Below are 22,442 nucleotides of genomic sequence, written 5' to 3'. Positions count from 1 at the left end.
TGTTTGAACTTGGCCTGTGTTAAGGGAATGGTGATGACTTTTCCTCTTTCTTCCACTGGTATATTCATTCTCTGCTGATCAGATGTCAACTAGTGGACTAATTCCACTGCCTGCTTATATTGTGGCTCTTAAAATTGTCATCTTAGGTATTTTTCTTGTTTTTCATGAATGTTCTAGACATCGCAGAACATATTACCTTCTGGGAAACTACCTTCATTATTTAAGAAGATGAAAAATACGAGAATTGAGTATGCATTTGGGAAAAAAATCCAACTAAATAAAAAAGAAGGAACTAGGAAAAAGGAATTAAGAGATGACATGAAGAGTTGGAATTAATGAAACAAGATAACATTTTAAAGGATGAGTAAATCCAGCAGCTGCTTATTTGAAAGGACCGATAAACTAAACTCCCGTCATCTTAACTGAGACAAAGGGAAAGCAGAAACAGATGCAGATGAGAAGGGAGGCACCGCAGGGATCAATTGACTTTATGTGGAAGTGCTCCATGCAGTCCTCTGGAAGCACACCTGAAAATGTAATGTTGATTCCTTAATAAAATACAAATTACCAGAATGGATTTAAGAAGCTTAGAAAACTTGAAAAGACCATTTAGTCTAGAAGGGGTGGGAAAAGTGGTTAAAAATGACTATTGAAAAAGGCATTGGGATTCTATGGGTTTCTAGCTGAGTTTTATCTAAGCTTTAAAAATCAGAAAATGTTATAGACCAATATCTATGAAAGCAAATGCAGAAATTCAAAATAGCCTACTAACAGATCGACTCCCGAGTGCATCAGAGGCACCATGATTAATAGTTTATCCCAGTAATGCTAGGGTAATGGTGTTAGGGATACTGATCACCATCACACACTTTTGTACCCCAGCGTATTAAAGGAGAAGCGCTTATGCCCAGATCGGAGGAGAGGAGCCATTTGATCATGTAAGCAGTCATCCCTATTACATTATTGGGTTGGTCAAGAAGTTCATTTAGGTTTTTCCATAAGATGGTATGGAAAAATCCAAATGGGCTTTTTGGCCAACGCAGTATAATCTGAAAAACCAATAAGGATAAAAGGAAATCCCTTAAAGGCTATTTATTACTCTCCAAAACCAAGTAACAGCAGATATTTCCTAAAAGGCAAAACACTGTTTCTGTTGAAATTAGGAATTGTAAAAAGATGTCTGCTTTTACAGTTTGATATTGTCTTAGAGGTTATAGTGAATGTCGTTAGTGAAATGTTTGCACGTCTAGAAAACACAGGAGCTTATGTTGGGAAAAAAAATCTAAAATCAGTTGGGAAAATTATCATGATAGCTAGATAAAATAAGCCTTTAAACACGGTCACTGCTTTGTTTTGAAAATGAGCACTGGGAATGGAAGTTACACGTTTCTTTTCTCGGCAGCAGCAAATAACCTGGGAAGAAACTGACCAAGAATGGTACCTCCACTCTTTCTAGTGAAGGATGTAAAACAAAAGCATATTCCATATATACATGTTGTCCCCAAATTAATACATTTATTGCTATTCCCTTGAGAATTTCCAAGGCAGTAGGTTTTTCCTTGTTTTAAACTAAATGAAATATTTCTAAACTTTATATAGAAAAAATAAATACATAATACCCGTGAAGAGCACGTCCAAATATGGAAAGTAAAACCCGTGAAGGGAGGGGACAAACTTAGCTGACAAGTGATCACAGTAGTGATCTTATTACTTTGCTAATAAAGTCTTCGCGGTCAAATCGGGGTGGTGTCGATACAGGATTACATAAATGGTTCAGTGGAACAGAATAGAGCACCCAGGACTATGTATCCTGAAGCACGAGACGTAACACATCATGAGATGAACAGCTCAATTCTGTTGAGAAAAGAATACCTCATGTATTGGATGGTTCATCTATCTGATGGTATTGGCACAACCATCTCTTTAGGAAGAAGGTGTGGAGGAAATGGAACTCTGTCTTCCATTATAATCAGAAACAAATTCCAGAATCTTCAGAAACTCAAATGTAAACGAGCAGTTCAAATGCACAAGGAAATGTAAGAAAATGCTTGTGTACACCAAGGAAACCAGATCTGAAAGAGACACGTGCACCCCAATGTTCATCGCAGCACTGTTTATAATAGCCAGGACATGGAAGCAACCCAGATGCCCATCAGCAGACGAATGGATGAGGAAGCTGTGGTACATATACACCATGGAATATTATTCAGCCATTAAAAAGAATTCATTTGAATCAGTTCTAATGAGATGGATGAAACTGGAGCCCATTATACAGAGCGAAGTAAGCCAGAAAGATAAAGACCATTACAGTATACTAACACATATATATGGACTTTAGAAAGATGGTAACGATAACCCTATATGCAAAACAGAAAAAGAGACTCAGATGTATAGAACAGACTTGTGGACTCTGGGAGAAGGCAAGGGTGGGATGTTTCAAGAGAACAGCATTGAAACATGTATATTATCTAGGGTGAAACAGATCACCAGCCCAGGTTGGGTACATGAGACAAGTGCTCGGGCCTGGTGCACTGGGAAGACCCAGAGGGATCGGGAATCTTGGTGTGAGGGAGAGTGTTTTAAGCAAGATTCAGTACTTGCAAGCTAGACATTTGGGGAGGGGAGCGTATAACATGTATGACAGTCAAGGGGTTACTGTCTGTAACTTGTGAATTGACAAGAGAAACACAGCTTGGGGAGAACGGACAAAAAATATAAACTTGCAATTCCCAGAGAGCAAATGCAGATAAGTCCAGGAAACCTTTCAAAAAGCAGTCGATATTTACTAGGGAATTGCTGACTAAAACAGCAGTGAGACATTACTTTAAATTCATCAGACTGGCTTAAAAAAAAGGAGAATAGCACTTCTTGCTAGCAGGGATATAATAAAAGTGGTATTTTCATAATACTGATGGAAATGTGGATCACCATGCTTTATTTGGAAAGCAGGCTGGTAGTGCATATTAAAGTGAAACATTAATATTCCTTTCTCCTAAGCAGCCTTACCTGTCTGTCTTCTAAACATGAAAGTGTCTGTACACAGAGGCATTTGTAAAAGGATGTTTATTGTAAGATTTTAATGGCAAGATTCTGAAAATACCAGTGCCTGTTGGTTGACAACTGGCTAGCTTTATGGACTACCCGCACCATGTCATATTATGCAACCATGGAACGGGACGAGTTAGACGACATTAGCATCGGCTTTGAGGGGGTTTCTGAGAGAAACTGGGCGCAGGATCAGTAAGACGTGGAAAGGCGCAGAACACCCCAGCGTGAAACGGACTCCGCGTCTCAGTCTTTGCCCGTGAACGTGTGTGACCGTGGAGGAGATGACGAGGGCACCCCGGCTCCAGGTCAGGAGGGGCGGAGCGGAGGCTGGTGTGGATGATGGCAGGTCAGGAGGAAGCAGGGGAGACCCGCCCGAGGTAAGAGTTGACCCGCGTCAGACGTGGCCTGAAGTTAAAAGCCCCGCTTCCTCCTCTCAGGCCTCTCATTCTGTCTCTTTCTCATTCCAGCCTGTTCTTGTTTTGATGCCTTGAAACCCTGTCGGATTTTGTGAGGATGTTGACGATGCATCTTTGCAATTCTTAATTTTTCCAAGTCTGTTTGCGCGCTCCCTTTCCACGCTCGTGACCTGATATTACATGGCCTGGCTTTTTCACGGCCTGCCTTTTTCACACGTTTGACGATTCTTGGTTGTCTGTGGACCTTGGCGTTTGTGACTCCTGTGGTCTCCATTTGTATCCACGCTGGTGAGCGTCAGGTTGAGGCCCTGGAAGGGGCCAGAAGGTAGCCTTTCACCTGTGGCTGCTGAGGGTCCCTCCTGGCCATCTTCAGCTCCTTGCGCTTCCAGACTTAGGACTGCCCTCCCGCTTTCACCGGCGTGAAGCTGGCAGTGACCGGAGAAGCTAGAGGAAGCAGAGTTCCGCAGTTAATCACCCTGACAGCTGCCCCAGGGTCTCTCCAGTCCCTGTTTCAGCTGACTGCTGGATTTCCGGGGCCCAGAGAATATGTCCACCTGTACAGCTCTCTCCCCCGTGCTTGGATGCTCTGGTTTTTTCTTTTCCATCCATCCAACTCGTCCTATTTCTGTTCGACTGATAATAGTCTTTCTGGGGGACTGTCCTGGCGGTCCAGTGGTTAGGGTGTAGTATGATGTTTATAGATATTGGGGAATTGCCCTCTCAAGTTTTACACTAGTTTCTCTGACTCCAGTAGTTGATGAGAGAACCAGTTTTTCCCATCCCCAGCATTAGTCCACGTTATCAATCTTTTAATCTTTGCCATTATAGAAGGTGAAATACTTTGTATCTTCGGTCAGTGAAGTCAAATAGCTCTTCATGTGTTTGTATTTCCTCTTTTATGTGGTGCTCATTTGCATTCTCTATTTCTCCTTATGGCTATTAAATTTTCATTGATTTGTAAGAAGTCTGTAGAATAGGAGGTTTGAGCCCATGTCTGTGATATGTTACCCCTGTTTTTCTCATTTGAATTATTGCATATCTTATCGAGAAGCTTTTCACTTTAACATGGTGCTTTTAAACATGCCTTCTTTGTGATTCCTTGAAAAGCTAACAACTGTTTAGGTGGCATTATTTCTTTATGTTAAAAGTAAGGAGTATTCTGCTTATAATTGTGAAAGTTACACATAAGAAGGAAAAGGAAATCAGAAGGAAAAATCTACCAACAGCAGAGGGAACATCGCTCTTAGTATACTGACCTTTTCCTTTTGGTAAGGAATGTGTATTTTTACATTTGTTGTGCTCACTCAGTCATGTCAGACTCCTTGTGACCGCATGGACTGCAGCAGCACATGAGGCTTGCATAATTCACCTCGGAATGTAAGTAGACTTTCTTAGCCTGTTTTTTTGTCACTTAAAATTCCCACATGTGATATACAGCATTCCATTTTTCTCAGGGTACAGTATCTTAATCATTTCTGTCCTGTTCTCATATAAGAAAGAAAAGGTACAGTGAATATCTGTGCAAGAAATTTTAAGTTGTATTAAGTTCTGTACTTCCCCGGAAATGGAACTACTGAATTTAAAAAAAATCAGGATTTAAATCCTTTGGAACGTGTTACCAGTTTGCTTTCCCAAATTGTGGTGCCAGCTGATGCTCCCTTGTAGCTCAAATGGTAAAGGATCTGCCTGTGAGGCAGGAGACCAGGGTTCAATCCCTGGGTTGGGAAGTTCCTCTGGAGAAGGGAATGGCAATCCACTCCAGTATTCTTGCCTGGAGAATTCTATGGACAGAGAAGCCTGGCAGGCTACAGTCTGTGAGGTCACAAAGAGTCAGACACAGCTGAGTGACTAGCACACACAGACAGTCAGCATAAAAACTCTGACCTCAATCAGAAGACGAGAGCCCGCCCCACGATCTGGGGGAGAACCTTCAGAAGTAGGCACAGCCAGGGGGTGCAAGAGCTCATGCAGACCTGAGTTCTTTCCGAGACTGTGGCCAGTGGGGCTTCAGAGAGGAGCGGCGCAGACAGGAGTCAGGGCTCTCGAGGGCTGTGAGGGCCGCCGTGAGGAATTTGCATTTTATGCCTAAGGTAGCAGAAAGCTGGCGGAGAGAGCTGCCAGCCAGCCAGGACAGTGGCTTGGGGCGGCCCCTGTTGCAGGTAAGAGTGGCCCTCCCTCAAGGCCAGTTTGGAGGGTGTGGCAGTGGCCTGTGTTTTGAAAGAGGACGGCTTGAACACCTGGGTGGTAACTAACAGCCAGAATGGAGGGAAGGGGAAGGCTGTTTTTTTTCTTTTTGGCCATTGAGTCCGCAGGGCCTCCTGATGGACCGGATGTGTGAGGGATACAGAGAAGAGCAGAGTCCAGGAAGTTCCAGCTTGAGGAACTGGCCAGCTGGCGACCACTGAGAGGTGAGGGTGAGCTGGGAACAGATGTGGAGGCAGAATCAGCAGCTCTTGGGTCTCTTCGGCCTCCACGTGGTCACTTGAAGGAGGTGATGGTGAGCGAGAAAGGCACTCAAGAGCAAGAGCAGGGTCGGATCGGCCTTTGGGGGAGTCATTTGCATTGAGATGGTCTCTACAGCAAAGGACCACATCACCAAGAACAAGGCATTTCTCCCATGTGAAAATGTGTTCGGGTTCTTTGAGTAGCTGCCCTGTTCCTTGAGTAACATCAGGAACACAAGAGCTTCACAAATGGGGCAACCGTGTCTGTGAGCTTGTCAGGTTTTAAATGCTTGGAGGATACAAACCACTGGGTCCTGGCCAATGCCTTGAGCAGCGTAGATGCAGGATATGATGTTTACTGCGTGACGTTTAAGGAATCAAGAGACCTTTTCCCCTACTTGATGAGACAGTTTTCTTTTTACAAAGTCACTGGTGACTTGATTGCATTAACTACTGCGAAGCATGGAAACCCCACCTCATCATTTTTTGTAAGGCTTTTTTGGAAGAAAAGGCTAACCCAAGTTAGGAGGATTTGATTTAAGACCTTGTGAGGAAATTCACGACTGTGTTACAGTCACCAAACCTTGCTGTGTTATGTAAAGCTTTCTGCCTGTGTCATGCCATCCTTGTTTGGTTCAATTTATTCCTCCCCCTCCAAGTGTCCCAGTTTCTCTTCTAACTGTGGCTGGATTTGAACAGAACAGACACTTGGTGTTTTTTTCTCCCCCAGCATGTGGATTCTTCATTTGGTTACTCATTCTTTATAAATAAGTGATAGTATATTCTTAGCAATTTTTAAATAATTCTTTTTTTCTGAAGTATGAAGGAAGTAGGCATTGGAAAAGATAAAGTATAAAGCAAAATTCACCTGTAATCTGAATAGCCAGAGAGAGGTTGTTGGTTACAATTTTATTTCTTTCTTGTCCTTTGCTATATTTTTTATTTGTATATGGAAGCAGTTTATATATTTGGAATAATGCTATAATGTTGTTTAGAATCAAGCTTTTTCACAAATATTTTATGATAAACATTTTTAATGTATTTATTTTTTATTGGAGGATAGTTGCCTTATGATGGTAAATGTCGATGAAAACGTATAATATTATTTTTAGAAGTGTATTTTTAAAGACTGCAGAGTATGGGTGTGTTTACACTGGCTTTTAAGGGGGAAAAAAAGTCTCTCGATGATCTTGGTGATTGACAAATCTTGCTAAGATTAAAGGCAAAAGCAAGTAAAACAGAAACACCGAAAAGTCTTTGGAATGCTACTCTGAAGTTCAAATTGTCTGTTCTTAGTAAGATTTTGTTTTGAAGGAAGTCAGCCTCCATACGTTTAAAAAATTCTTTTTACTCATATGAACTTAAAATTTAATTACTTTTTTATGTATAGTGTTGGCCTAAAAGTTCATCAGGGTTTTCCCATACAAAGTATTTATCAGAAGTATTACTAGGAGCCATATGAAGGTTGTACATTTAATTGTGTGAATAATAGGGAATTAAGGAGTTGCCATGAAGTTTTTAATATTATTTCAGAATTTAAATATAGAGGAATAAACCCCAAGGACAGAAGCAGCGTTTCCTCTTGGCAGACTTCTGGTAGACCCACACCTGCTCATCTGCAGGTGGGCCTCCTGCGACCTCATCTTGCCAGTAAGGACTCTGGGGGATCCCAAAGAAGGCTACGGTCTCTTCCAGCCCCTCTGCAAACTGCATGTGCCAACATTGTGAAACTCCTGTATCCGTCTTAAGACATCAGCACCTTCCATTCACCCAATCCAGGGAGGCCTGAATTTGCTCAGCACACTCCTTTTTCACTGTTATACAGCCCTTGACTCTGGTGTCTCTGGGCTCCGGCGTCCCTCCTTTCCTTTCTACTCACTCCTTCTGTTGTGCTAGCTTCTCCAGGACAGTCACCCTCCTTTCTTAATGATTTTTTTTAACCTTGGAAATCTCATAATGACTGCGATTGCCTTGGTAGAGACTGACTTGGGTGCTTTAAAAGTGTATACCTGTAAATATGTACACTTTCTAAATTGGACTATGTCATGTATAGTTTTATAGCGTACATTTTTAAACATTATGTTCTGCGTGTTTTCCCATGTTTTAAAATATTCCTTGAGAACGTGAGCCTATAGATAGCTGTGATTTATTTTCTCTATGATTGGACATTAAGGTTGCTCAGTTTTTTGTTTATTTTTGTAATGAACTTCTTGACGCTCAACTTACACACCTGATTGTTTCCTTGGAAAAGATTGCTTGGATTGGAATCAAGTCAGAGGGTATTGAGTATTTAGCCCTCTGGATTGTCAACAGGCTCTTTCCTTCTCAGGGATATGTCCTTCTTTAGGGTTTCTTCATCTTTTATTTGTTTTATTGCAACAGATTCTAGCATGTTTCCTTGTTTTCAGCGTCAGTGACTAGGTTGATCTGTGCTACTGCTGACCACAGTGACCTTGGAAGCCGCAGCTCGTCTTTGGCACTGTGTCTCTACCCCTTGAGGAGCTCCAATTACATCCACCCAGCCAGCCTTCCCACCCTCTTCCTGGGTCCTCTGACTTGCTGGAGGAACCTGCAAGTTTTGTGCCTGCCGGGGCCACTCTGTTTATGGTTTTATCTTTCCTGAGAAGTCTTTGACTCATCTCTGCTCTGTTTCTGCTGTCCCGTGGCCCCAGACTTGGATGTTCCTAACTCTGTCTCTGATCTCCTCACCCTATGACCCTGTCTTCTACTTCTTTGGAAAAACCAGAACAGATCCTCCGTTGGGGCAGTTGCTGTGCACCGCCTTCCCTCTGTCTTGTCCTGGCTTGTCTCCCACAGCATCAGTCCTTTTTTCTTCTGTATCCCCTCAGAAGCTACTTTCCCCTGCTTCTCCAGTGCCACCAACTTCTTTGCTCTGCATGGAGTTCTGTCCTTTGATTTATTTAAAAAATATTTTGGCCACGCCGCTTGGCATGTGAAATCTTAGTTTCTCAACCACGGATCGCCCCTTGTATTGGAAGCATAGAGTCCTGACCACTGGACCTCCAAGGAAGTCCTAGTTCTGTCCTTTTAAGCCAGTGGTTCTCAACTAGGGACGTTTCTGCTTCCCAGGGGACACTTAGCCATATCTGGAACTATTTTTGGCTCTCACACCTGGGGAGAACTTTTGTCTAAAGGGTAGAGGCCAAGAGTGCTGTTAAACCTCCTAAAATGCACAGAAGAGCTTTCCAGGACAGAGACTCACCTGACCCCAAATGTCAGTGGAGTGCAGGTTGAGAAAGCCTGTAGACTTAGTCCCTGACCTTAGCCACACTCCCTCCATCATCCAGTGTCTGTATCTTCATCTCTTTACTGCCGCTGCTCCAGGGAGCAGCAGTTTTTCTTTGTGAGACTGGAGAGATTTGATCATTTCAGACTATCATTTAATAGTGTAGCAGGAGCAGGGCTGGTAACTACTGGATTAGGACTGTGTGTCGGGGTTGAATCTGCTTTAGTGTTTATTTCTGAGATCCTTGTGCTCTTCTGCTTGGGTCCTAATTTCCTTCTCTAGACAGAAGGACTTGAACTAAGAAGACCTCTAGCATTTCCTCCATTGTTAACAGTTCTTAATTGCGTGCTAAGGTTGTCATTTACTCCGTTTGGATGCACTTTTAGTGGAGGTTGGGCAGAAGCTGATTTTCGGTTGGGGGGTAAGATGTGGATCGAGGCCCGTTGGTCAGTAAGCCTGACTGTAAATGGAGGTGGCAGAAGTGAACTTGGAAAGATTTGTTGGCGTTTTACCCTCTTCTTCCAGGATAAGGTCTTTCTCGTGCATTTTTTTTTTTTTCAAGGCAGAACCTCAGTGGACAAGGAGGGAGTAAACACTCAAGTATTTGGCTGTGGGAGAATGGCTGTTAATCAGAAATCTGAATTATATCTTCATTTTTTGGTACTACTTGGAATGAAACCATCATTTAACTAGAGCATTAGTTTGCTCAGGCTGCCATAAGAAAGTGCCACAGACTGAGTGGCTTAGACAACGGAAAGTACTTGTCTCTCCATTCTGGCAGCTAAAGGCCTGAGCTCAAAGTGTCAGCAGGTTAACTGCCCCTGAGGTCTCTCCCCCTGGCTTGCGGACGGCCACCCTGTCTCCTCCCTTCCCTTCACATTGTCTTCCCGCTGTACCTATCCGTCCAAATTTCCTCTTAGAAAGGTACCAGTCACACTGGATCAGCAACTTCTTGTCCCGTGTCTTTTTAGCCTCCGTCTCCAAACAGTCACTCTCGGAGGAACTGGGGTTAGGACTTCAGCATTAGCATTTTGAGAGGGAATGCGACTCAGCCCGTAACAGTTGGATAGTATTTCATCCAAGGGAGTTTAGGTGCCCTTTATGTTTAAGGCATCAGGCAAATAGTTACTTAACTTGTTTTGGTATAGTTTCATCCAGTATATTGTAGTTTTTTTGTTTTTTTTAAACCTTCCAATCATTGTGTGAATGTGAAACAGCTTTATTTTTTTGAACTTTTTATTTTGTACTAGGGTATAGCTGACTAACCATGGTCTAATAGTTTCAGGCGAACAGTGAAGGGACTCAGCCATACATACACATGTGTCCATTCTTTCACAAACTCCTCTGTCATCCTCTGCCACATGATATCGAGCAGGGTTTCATGTGCTATACAGTAGGTCCTTGTTGGCTATCCATTTTAAATATAGCAGCGTGTCCCTGTCCATCCCAAACTCCCTAACCATCCCTTACCCCCCAGCCACGGTGACCTTGTTCTCTTAATCTGTGTCTCTCTCTGTAAAACAGCTTACTTTTATAATTGTAGCTACCGTTAAGAAGATAGAATTCCTGCTCTTAAAGTATGCTGTTTAGCATTTGTGTGTCCTCACACGCTCAGTATTAAAAATTTGGGGATATTTCTCTTGTTTAGAAAGTAGAAGGTGCTACCCGTCAGCCTGCCTCTCTGAGGGTGTGTTTGGGGCCAGGGTTTCTGGTAGCAAGCCAGTGCGGACTTTCTGCAGCAAGCCTTCAGCGATCCTCCCAGCCACTAGAGGTCACTGGCTCCCCTGGTGATCAGTTTTGTTGACCCAGCACTTGTAGGAATCCCAGTCTTCCAGCACCTGTGGGAAACATGAAGGTCTAGGTTAGAGTCTCTGTGCTGACATACCAGGAACATTTGAGTTCACGTGGAAGGCTGGCTTTTTTGCTACAAGTGGGGGCACTTCCTCTTGCAGCCGCCCCTGCTGGGGTTGCCGAGTGAGGGTTGCCGTGCTTCAAGCAAGATCAGGGAGGTGCCAGTCACAAGCCAAGGTGGGAAATGGCAGCCCACCCCAGTACCCTTGCCTGTAAAACTCCAAGGGCGGACAAGCCTGGTGGGCTGCAGTCCGTGGGGCCACAAAGAGTCAGGCGCGACTGAGCCCGCAGCCGAGGAGGGAGTCTTCCTTGGCCGTGGGAGTTGAGTGAGGGGTGGGCAGGTGGGAGATCTGCCCCGTACACAGCACTCAGTGCTGGGGAGGATCCCGCTGGGCTCTGCCGGCCTCACGCAGTGCCCTTGACCTATGTCCAGGGGCCCCCTTGGGTTCACCCCAAAACGGGCTTGCACGCCAGAGATGGTGGGCTTGAAGAGCGGTGCTTCTCTCATGTGACACCAGACCCCCCAGCCCGTCAGTTCGGTTTGGTGTTGCAGTTTGTATCACGTGTGTGTTAGTCGCTCAGTCGTGTCCGAATCTTTGCGCCCCCACGGACTGTAGCCCACCAGGCTCCTCTGTCCATGGGATTCTCCGGCAAGAATACTGGAGCAGGCTGCCATTTCCTTCTCCAGGGGATCTTCCTGACCCAGGAATCGAACCCCAGCCTCCTGAATTGCAGGCAGCTTCTTTACCATCTGAGCCAGCAGGGAAGGTCTGTAGTTTATATCCTAGTTATGTTTATTCTGGCCTTTTCACCACTTCAGGACTTAGTTAAGCTCTCTGGGGGAGATCCACAGATTGTGCTGTCAGCCTGCCTTATACGGGGCTTCCCACACAGAAACTGAGTAGACGCCAAGTTCACTGTAAAAAGGTGAAGGACAGGGCTTTCCTGGTAGTCAGGTGGCTAAGACTCCATGCTTCCAACGCAGGCAGTGTGGGTTCAGTCCCTGGTCAGGGAACTAAGATACCCCACCCTGCGCAGCGTGGCAGAAAGATAAAAATAAAATTTAAGAGAGAAAATGTTTTAAAAAAAAACAGTGAGGGACAAACCTGTATGCTTGTCTGCTCAGAAAACTTGGATACAGCTTTAAATGAGCAGGCAGCCCAGCCCAGGTTACGGTTACTCACAGAACCGTGCATTCGCTGGCTGTTGCCCATCCTGTTTGGTGAGCCCTGCGTGGTCTCCCTACCGCTGAGAACTGCCAGTGGGAGCAGCGATGCTGCCAGTAGCTTCACCTTGTGGAACCGAGTGGCTGTTGAAGCTAAATGCTGAGCTGGGTGGAGTTACTTAATCCTTACGGTAGGGGTGGAGTTGACTCAATCCTTTTCCACCAACAAGCATTTCTGTCTAGCTGTCATTGAAGTGAATCACCGGTATAAGTAGCCAGCTCGGGGCATTCTTCCTCAGTTGTGTTAAAAACTTGCCGGTGGTCCCGAAGGATCAGCAGAGGTGTGAGGACAAGGGAAGCCGAGGCCGGGAGCCTAGACGTGGTCGAGGCAGACTCCCAGCTGGGTGACTGCAGCACTAGCCCCACCAGACGCTTCCCGGCAGGAGAGATGGCTTGTTTTTCATGAACCTTGAGGACAATTATAGGTAAGAACAAAGACACCACTGTCTGCTTTCATTATGTGAATGCATAGCATCTACTGTTGGCACCGAGTTTGCATTTGGTATAGTACTTTTTACAGCAGTAGCAGTATTCTAGCATCAAGATTTCCCTTTGTAAACTACTTGTGTTGGCTCTTCAGAGTTCCTTGTAGTTGATCAGTTTTGTTCTATGTCTGCATAGGCAGGATGATGGCAAAAAACGAAACTTGAAAGGAATTGTGGGCTGAATATTCCTGATTCTTTGCTCTTGGCTTTCTCCTCTCTGTTTTGGCTATTTAGAAAACTATACATTTTTTATTCCGAAGATGAGAACGCAATGGATACTCTAATTTTTTTTTTTCCTGGGAAATAATGGCAAATGTCGATCATTGAAGTTCTGTGCATGTTGTTCTCTGATTTAGAAATCACTGGTTGGGGAGGAAACAATGATGTTTTTCTTCCTGTTGTGTTTTGGATCTCTGTTTTCCCTGAGTATGTCTGGCTTAGGAAACTCACTGAGAAGAGGGAGACACCGGCTGTACTTGGCCTCAGATGAAATAACATCTCAGGTCGTAAAATGGGTTGGTTAGGAAATGATTTATGGTTTATACCTGAAGTTTTGGTTGGTAATGATAGAAATCTTTCTTCTCATTAGTATTTAACTGACATGACTTATCTTAAATGCATTTATTATTATCATTCTTATTATTGGTTGGAGAGAGCAAACGGTTAAGCCTGGAACATACTCAGACAGTTTTTCCTTGAGGTTTTGTTATCATTTTCCCACCATTGCTGCTCATACGTACGGATATGTGTTATGATTGACACGTGAGTTTTGTTTCTTTACTGTCTCGTTTGATGATGATTCATAAGCTGTGTTAACCAGCTCGTGTATGTCTGTATGTTGCTAAAATGAATTGGAGTGCTGGTTGCACCTTTATCTTAACGAGCCAGGTTACTTTCAAAAAAGTGTTCCTGATATTAAGTGTTGTTTAAGGTGATAAAAAGGTACCAGCAATTGACATAGCCAAGCCAGCAGCCAAAGCTGAGTTACTCTTTACTTCACATTGTGAAGTATGATGTTTACATATGTTTGAGTTAGATGGTGCCCGTCAAAAAAAAAAAAAAAAGCAAACAATGAAAACTGTAAGAGGGAATTTAAAGAACCTGTGTAGTCGTGCCTCCCCCTACCCCCTTTAAATATTTGTGAGGAGGAAAAGGTGACCGTTCATTCCCATGGGAATTTGAGAAAGACAACAGTGAAATTAAGAAGAGAGGAAAAAGAAATGCTTTCTGTTTGGACCGGAGAAAAGCAGTGGGAATGACTCTCATGTACAGTGTTTTTTTTTGTTTTGTTTTTTTTTAAAGGTTTTGTTTTATATTTTGGGGGATCTTGTACTGCAACTAAATGTTTGTTTCTTTTTTGTTGTTTTATTTTTTAATCGAAAGATACTTGCTTTACAGAATTTTGTTTTCTGTCAAACCTCAACATGAATCAGCCATAGGTATACATATATACCTATGTTAAAAAACACTGTTAGGACATTCTTTTATTACCATGGAGTATAATGAAAAGATATAAACGAAGGCAGGAGCAGGATGATAGGCATTTGCTCCTTGAGGAATGTAAGAATTTTATTCCAAAGTGGTTTGGTTGGTGGGTGTGGGGAGCCCTGTGCGCTTACTGACAGTATCTTGGAGGCGGTTGATAAGACTTTGGGGTTATGCTGGTTGCCCTGGGGTGGGAGGGATGTTTTGTGTTTCTCAAGTTTTTCCAGACAGTGTTTGTACCTCTGAGGGCTTTTCCAAATTGATTTTCAGGTGAAGTTACTGCCCCCACCTGGGCGGAAGCCCGCTCCTCCCCGTGGTTTCTTCCCTCGTGGGTGTTGAGTTAGCGGTGATTTCACGCGCTGCCCACATCCAGAACTCCTGGTTCTCCAGGTGGCCTGGTCTCTCGCTCGGATCCCAGGGGCTCCTGAGGTCATTCGCCTCTGGGATGATGCCCGAAGCCCAGCTTCTCAGGTGTTTTCAAAACCCATCTCCACTGATTTCAGCGGCTCCGAGTTCCGCAGAGGCTCACTGGGCAGACTTGCCCTCCGCGTCTGTGCGCCCTCCAGCTCCGTGTGGGGGCGGGTCCCAGGCACCATCACACCCGCTGGCCCGGACTCGGGGGTCACGCCTGACCTAGCCCCCCAGCTGCTCGCCTGGAATCACAGACAGCTTTGTTTCTGAGGCCCGAGGTCTAGATCTTAGAGAAACTCCTTCCTGCTTTTGTGTTGTCGCCAAAACCGTATCAGCCAAAACAGTCACGAGATCTTCCCAGGTAAACCACCAGCTGGACTCTCAGCTGAGACTGATGTGAGCCGCTTACTCATCTTAGAAGCAGTTACTGGGGAAAAGGTGAAAATTCCAGCTCCCGATCGACATCAGCCCTGGAATCACAAGGGTTGGTTTTCTCCTCCTGGAAAACAGAGGTGTCCATGGAAATGTTTGGAACGGCACATGGACACGTCCCAGGGCATCACCTCCCAGAGGCAGTTAGCGGTGTAGCTCCAGATTAAGTGGCAACTCAGAGATGATAGATTCTAGTAGGGTAACTAGGGTTGAATAGAAACACATTTAAAAATCACCACTTGCCGTGATGTAAGCTGTCCTGCTCGCTTCAATGTTACTCATCCGCCCGCTGTGGGTGACGGGATCACATGTGATTATAAAGCACCTCTGACTCAGGCCAGTGACTGGAAACCTCGTCACATTACGGAGGGCATCTGGTCACAGATTCGGGAGCAGAGGTCAGAAGCAGCCCTGGGGCTGGGCCATTTGGGAATGTTTTCCAGGGCAGGGATTTGATTTGAACCTGCAGCTCAATTAACAGGCTTGGCAAGCTGATTTTGACCAAGATCTGCCGTGCTGTATAAGACAAGCTTGAAACTCAAGGAAGTCTCCAGCTTTGTTAGAGGAAGAGTGTGGTGGGCTTTAAGGAATTTTAATGTCTCCCACTTTTTCTTTCGTGCCCTCTTGTGTTGAGATTTTCAAGGGCGTGATTGCATGTGAGGTTTTGTGAGTGGTGTGTCTGAAGGGCACTGGCCTGTCTGGTAATACGTTTGTGTGGCTATCTTAACTCATTGATGAGGCTATTGAGTATCCTTGTTCGTTCATTTAAAATAATTTGTCTTCTTATTTGAGTCTGTCCCTGACCAGATATTTAAGTATCTTTGTGCTGGAGACCTCTTCTTCACTTCGCAGTTTTTGTGGAGCTCAAATTCTTTTTAAAAGGCTGTTTCTTCCCCTGTCTCATTCTTGGTTTCACTGGATTGATTTTCTTTTTAAATACATGCTTTAGCCACCCTTAAGCATGGGGCTGAGTGGGGATGGCCGTCAAAGACAATTAACATTGAATTGATTGGTGAGATTAAGCAGACTAGGAAAATATGTTCCCCAATGTTGGTTAGCCAGTTAAAAAATTCTTTTTCTTTTTAATTCTTTGTTCATTCACAGTCCACACTGTGATTTTTCCCTCTGTGTGTGTGCACGTGCATGCCAGAGGAACTCTTGTTTCTGAAGGAAATAAAGAATTTTAACGGTTAGGACGATTACGTCAGCTAAAAAGTACACCTGTCAGAGAGAGAGTATGAAAATGAGAAGACCGAAACGGGGCCCTGTCATTTCCGGGGACCTGCAAACCCCAGGAGATGGGGCATCACCCGCTGCAGGCATGTTACGGGGAAAATTAGATTTGGAGCATGACACAGCACAGAAAGCTTTGATGACAAAGCCAGCATCTCAGTTAGGCAATAAGCAGCTTAAGGCTGAGACCCGCAGCTCACAGTGAGACTCAGAGGCAAGCTCGAGGGTGGGGCGCCCCCAGCCCATCCCTGGCGCAGAGCGGCAGGCCTCCTGCAGTTACCCCCGCCTAGGTGTCACCTGCGTCATCCTTAAGTCCTTGTGCACAATCTATATTTGGCTTGGCTGCTTTTTTTTTAGGGGAGGGGAGAAGTGTGGGCAGGGAACAAAAGAAAAGGCAGCTGGTGAGTTCAGGTGAAGAGCGCACACCAGTGAGTCTCTAAATGGCTTCCCAGTCTAGAGGTGAGGCTCAGTTATTTATTCAATAAGTGTGCGTGGAGCCCCTGGGGGCGACTCGGGAGCAGGGTGCTGGGGAGGGGCCGGGCGTGCACTGGCACCCGGGCCGTGGGCCACACGGCATCCCCAGAGAGCTCCAGCCGGCAGTCACCAAGGGAACATATCAGTGTGATAACCAAGCAAGGGAACAGCAATGGCATGGGCAGACAAGCCTTTCTTTTTCTTCCTCTGTCACTATCTCACGTGGCAGCTTCTAACATTTTCCAGTACGACTGTTTTTTGGTTAATTTGGAAGTCGTGGCTGACACTAGGATAGTGGTCAGAAAACCTGCTTTAAAAAGGCTTTATCAACTCCTTCCTATAGAAGGCTGCATGCTATTGTGCCCAGAAGAGAAAACATCTGCCATTCATCTTCTAGACCAGAATGCAAAGATGTTTCCTGGAAAAAAATATTCCCACTCACCTAGCATGCTTATCTTTTCCTGCCAGTGTTGGAAGCCAGGGACAGGTACATCCATGGAGTAGTCCAGAAGAGACGAGTTATTCCACCCTCTCAGAGGTGTGGCAGCCTGGATACAAAGCAAAGGGTTGACCTTGTGGCCGCATCACTGATGTGACACAAGTTTTGTTGTTTGCCACATGGAGTTAAGTGATGTCCAACCCTGAACTCTCATTTTAAAGTCAGAACTTATTTTAGCATTTTATAGAACCAAGCCTTGTACATAATTGCTATTTTGAAAGCATAGGATTGGAAAGCCTCCCTTACCATTTGGTGAGATTCAGTTGAGTTCAGTAGCTCAGTCGTGTCCGACTCTTTGCGACCCTGTGGACTGCAGCACGCCAGCCCTCCCTGTCCATCACCAGCTCCTAGAGCTTGCTCAAACTCATGTCCCTTGAGTCAGTGATGCCATCCAACCATCTCATCCTCTGTCCTCCCCTTCTCCTCCCACCCTCAATCTTTCCCAGCATCAGGGTCTTTTCAAATGAGTCAGTTCTTCACATCAGGTGGCCGAAGTATTGGAGTTTCAGCTTCAGCATCAGTCCTTCCAATAAACACCCAGGACTGATCTCCTTTAGGATGGACTGGTTGGATCTCCTTGCAGTCCAAGGGACTCTCAAAGAGTCTTCTCCAACACCACAGTTCAAAAGCATCAATTCTTCGACACTCAGCTTTCTAGTCCAACTCTCACATCCATACATGACCACTGGAAAAACCATCGCTTTGACTAGACGGACCTTTGTTGGCAAAGTAATGTCTGCTTTTTAATATGCTGTCTAGGTTGGTCATAGCTTTTCTTCCAAGGAGCAAGCGTCTTTTAATTTCGTGGCTGCAATCACCATCTGCAGTGATTTTGGAGCCCAGAAAAATAAAGTCTGTCACTGTTTCTACTGTTTCCCCATCTATTTCCCATGAAGTGGTGGGACCGGAGGCCATGATCTTAGTTTTCTGAATGTTGAGTTTTAAGCCAACACTTTCACTCTCCTCTTGGTGAGATTAGCTGATAGTGATCATGACATCTGATCATTTCCAGGTGCGGTGGCAGGTCTAGGAAACAGGCCTGTTGTGTCTCACTGCAGGGCACCTGCCCTCAATTGCATTGCTGCTGCTGGTTAGTCGCTTCAGCCGTGTCTGACTCGGTGCAGCCCTGCGAACTGCAGCCCGCCAGGCTCCTCTGTCCATGGGATTCTCTAGGCAAGAATACTGGAGTGGGTTGCCACACCCTCCTCCAGGGGATCTTCCTGACCCAGGGATCAGATCCGGCTCGCCCGCATTGCAGGCAGATTCTGTACCCCAGAGCCACCAGGGAAGCCCCCAATTCTGTTGTTCTGTTGTCTTAAATCAACTAAACCAGGACAACCATTAAAGGATGAAAATAAAAGAAAACTATCTTTGTCAAATGTGCAATTGTTAAATTTTTGTGAGGGTCTTCCACTTAATAATTTGTCGTTTCCTTTAAGTTATTCAAAAATCACCCTTTCAGGGAGCTTCCTGGACCATCCAACTGAACAGCAACCAGTCCATCTGTCCTCTTTGCCTGCTGTGTATCTTCTTAAAAAATTATTTCTCTTTTTGGCTGTGCCCAGTCTTCGTTGTAGCATGTGGGATCTCTGATCTTTAGTTGTGTCATGCGAACTCTTAGTTGTGGCATGTAAGATCTAGTTCCCTGACTAGGAATCCAACCTGGATCCCCTGCATTGGGAGCGCAGAGTCTTAGTCCCTGGACCACCAGGGAAGTCCCTGTGATTCTTTTCTCCCTAGTATTTGTGGTCTGTGTGCTTACCACCTGTCTCCCCTTGCTGGAGGGTGAAGTTTGCAAAGAAAGCAAATGTTTTCTTCCCTGGTGAATCGCAGGTGCCTAGACCAATGCCTGAGGCATAGTAGGTGCTCAGTGAATCGCCTGAGTGAAGGAGCAGAGAGGAAGCCAGACACTGGAGCCTTTGGATGGGCTGTGAAGGGAGCCCCTGGCTGTCCTTGGGGTCCTGACTCAGTCATCTGGAGGCTGTGATTTCTTCTGAGTTGTCAGTACTTAGAGGTGAGTTGTCTGGAGCTTGCCTCTCACCATCATGAGGTGTTAGCAGAGTGGACTTGGCTGGGTGGCTCTCGTGACTCTGGGGGTCTCATCGCCAGCCTTTCCCACGGGCTTTTCCCACGGGTCAGGGTCGAGCCCCCCGCTTCTGTTGCACAGAGACCTCTGGTCCCCGGGGACTAGCTCCATGGATCCCCTTACATGCTGTTTATCGATGTGGCGCGTGTGTTACCTGTTGTGGGTTTTCCTTGCCTAATTGCCACTCTGGTTTTCAGCTCTCAGCATGCCGCAGTCGCATGCTCCACTGTGGTTTTACATAACCTGAATCCTTTATTAATTGCCTCTTGTTCAACCCCCCTCAGAGCAGGTTGTCCTTCACTTTCAGCTTCTGCTCCATTACTGTGGGGTTTCTTTGTTTCAGTCATGGCATGAGGAAAAAGAGAAAACAGAAATTGTGAGCGAGGCTGTTCTATTTCCATCCGATGTACCCCAGTTTGAGAAGTACTATACTTTCATGGAGATGGCCATTGCCCAGCTCGTGAATTCTCTATGCTCCAGGTAGATCTGGTGACATTTTACAGTCTCTAGGACAGAGCTCAAGGTTTCCCGCCCTCTCACCCCACCCTCCATGCCTAATCTGCCCTTAGGTCGTCACTGAACCCTCTAAGGCAGTTACTTGTGGCAGACCTACTGTGCAACAGGAATATCATGTATGCGAGTGACCAAGACATGGCCCTGTTTGCAAGGAGCTCCTAGACCCGTTGCAGTAACAGTCACATAAGTAAGCCATGGCTATACTGGTTGTCTTCCGCGGGTAGGCGTGGGTTTGGCATTACGAAGCCTCAAAGACAGCTGAGCTGGTCTTTCAGGTTGGGTGAGGGTCGGTGCAGGCACGGTGGGATCAGGACATTTCCAGGAGAGGAGGAAAAGCGTAGTGTTTGCTCAGTGTGCAAGGCACACGGAAGATGACCTCCGAGGGGCAGGCAGAGGCCCGAGCCGGGCAGACTGCGGGCGCCACGGTCATCTCTGAGGTTACGAAGAACCACGTTCCCATGGGTGTGGCTTGGGCGATCGGGTTGTCATTTGGCTGCATAGAGAAGATGTGGACTGGGAGAGCTGAGGGCAGGTTTCCTCCGTGAGGCACGGCACCACTGGGCTGGGATGGCGAGAAGGTTGCTTTGTTGGCTTTGGTACTGAAGCTCTAGGGGCCAGCTCCAGTCGACTTGGCCACCACTTAGCTGTTAACAGTCTTGGAGAAGGGGGGTGGGGTGGGTGTGTCCCTGCCCACCCAGCAAGTGCTGTAGAGTGGAAAGAGGTCAAAGATGAAATGGGGGGATACCAGCATATAGCGTGTGTTTCTCCAGTCTGGGTGTCCCAGTCTGCGCTCTCTATATGAGATCCATGCGCTTGTCCACACCTGCGGTTCACTCCTGACTGCTCTGTGTTCTAGTCACCCTTAGAGCCTTGCTACACCCACCAGCCATATCACCTGGGAGCTTGTTAGAAATGCAGATCATCAGGGCTCACCTCACACTTCTTCAGCATGAAGCACTGACACAGAATCCTCAGGTGATTGCTGTGCCTGGCAAAGTGCTCGAAGCCCTTCTGTAGAACTTGTTTGCCAGTCACGTAAAAGCAGAGGGCTTGTTTCTTCTTCTGTGTACTCTGTAGGATCTCATTGCTTTTCAAAGTTTTCTCAGTATCACAGACCCTAGAATATACGGAGTGTAAATCTAATCAGCAGCTAATAAGCGGCACTTGGCTAGGATGCAGAGCTGTTTCTCACATTCAGATCGCAGTCTGGGTAGGGCTTGGCGGTCATTTGTAAGGAGGAGCTTGCTGCCTGCAGGCTCACCTTGCTTGGGGTCATCTAACCCGCTTTCCCCCCAGTGACCCAGCGAAGAGAGAGATTGAGTCTCATTTTCGCGGTGACTCCAACCACATCCACAAGTGGCTTATATTTGATGTGACTGTGATCACTGTTGGATGATACCATCCATGACAGCTGCATGGAAATTATATTCAATATCTTGTAATAGCCTATAATGGAAAAGCATCTGCAAAAGAATACACACACACACACACAGAGCCAAATCGTTGGCTTAGGTTTTTCTGTAACACCTTGTGAAACAAACTTTTTGGCCAACCCAATCTATTGTATAACTGCACCGCTTTGTTCTACACCTGAAACTAACGCAATATAAATCAGCTACACTACAATACAAAATTTTGAGGCTAATTACAATGAATGTTTTCTCAATTATGTGCTTTTATTAAAGGCTGTTTAAGAGTTTGTTTCGGGTGTGAAAATTCACATCCACGTTGAGGTTTACACATCTTTATTTTGAAAGGAAACCTTTTCAGGCTTGGGGAAAAGATCAGCAGCAGACAACAAAAGCATGGAAAAAAAATACTGAGAACTTGTACAGTCGGAATAAAAATTTCATAATGGTGCATAATAAGCTAGTGATACATGTTAAAAATACGAACTCCCCAGTTTATAAGTGCTTAACAGTGTAATCAGGGTGTCTGGAATTAACTGTTATCTCCCTAATTAGTCCCCAACTGTTAATATTTGTTGTGTCCTTTAGACTTGACTATTTCACTTTCTCACACAAGAGTGTGTCAGTTGCATAATTCATTAAAAGTTTTTGCTTTTGTTAATCAAAGGTGATTCATACTGTTATTTTTGCATTCGTGAAGACTCTTTGTGACCACCCCCACCCCGCCCCAGTAGCCCTCCAGGCCCCTCCGTCCATGGGATTCTCCAGGCTCCTCCTCCTCCATGGGATTCTCCAGGCAAGAATACTGGAGTGAGTTACCATTTTCTTCTCCAGGAGATCTTCCCAACCCAGGGATTGAACCTGGGTCTCCCACACTGCAGGCATACTCTTTACCCTCTGAGCCACCGGGGAAGCCCCACTTCTGTTAGTTTGGGGTATTAGGTGATTTTATTGCTGAAAATGAGGTTCACTGTGAGTTTTTTTTCCCTTATTTCTTTGAGTTTGCGCTTATAACTCAGGACAATGTAGGAAAGGACCCTGTGGCTCCCACACTGTGGAAAAGTGAGGAAAATAAAGGAAGTTTAATTAAAGGAGATTTTGCACGGAAAAGGCATCATGTGTTTAGTTGATCAGTATCAGGTATGTGATGAGAATTCCATGTTTTGGCAGCCGAGGCAAGA

General features: G+C 45.4%; 1 protein-coding gene across 4 annotated transcripts in view; it reads left to right on the top strand.

The window, feature by feature from the left end:
• NEDD4L (NEDD4 like E3 ubiquitin protein ligase) overlaps positions 1-22,442 on the top strand; it is a 363,454-nt gene that overhangs the window by 163,626 nt on the left and 177,386 nt on the right. Inside the window, exon 1 of one of the 4 annotated variants that reach the window (XM_020912699.2) lies at positions 12,403-12,656. The exons of the other annotated variants lie outside the window; for them this stretch is intronic. Coding sequence (XP_020768358.2) covers positions 12,634-12,656 — 23 coding nt within the window. The 5' untranslated portion in view covers positions 12,403-12,633. Of the gene's footprint in view, positions 1-12,402; positions 12,657-22,442 lie in introns of those variants that run through there. 4 annotated transcript variants of the gene reach the window in all.

Source organism: Odocoileus virginianus, chromosome 22 (genome assembly GCF_023699985.2).
Source record: "Odocoileus virginianus isolate 20LAN1187 ecotype Illinois chromosome 22, Ovbor_1.2, whole genome shotgun sequence".
Classification (NCBI taxonomy): domain Eukaryota; kingdom Metazoa; phylum Chordata; class Mammalia; order Artiodactyla; family Cervidae; genus Odocoileus; species Odocoileus virginianus.
Note: the sequence above shows the minus strand (reverse complement) of the source record. Positions and strands in the feature narration are given on the sequence as shown.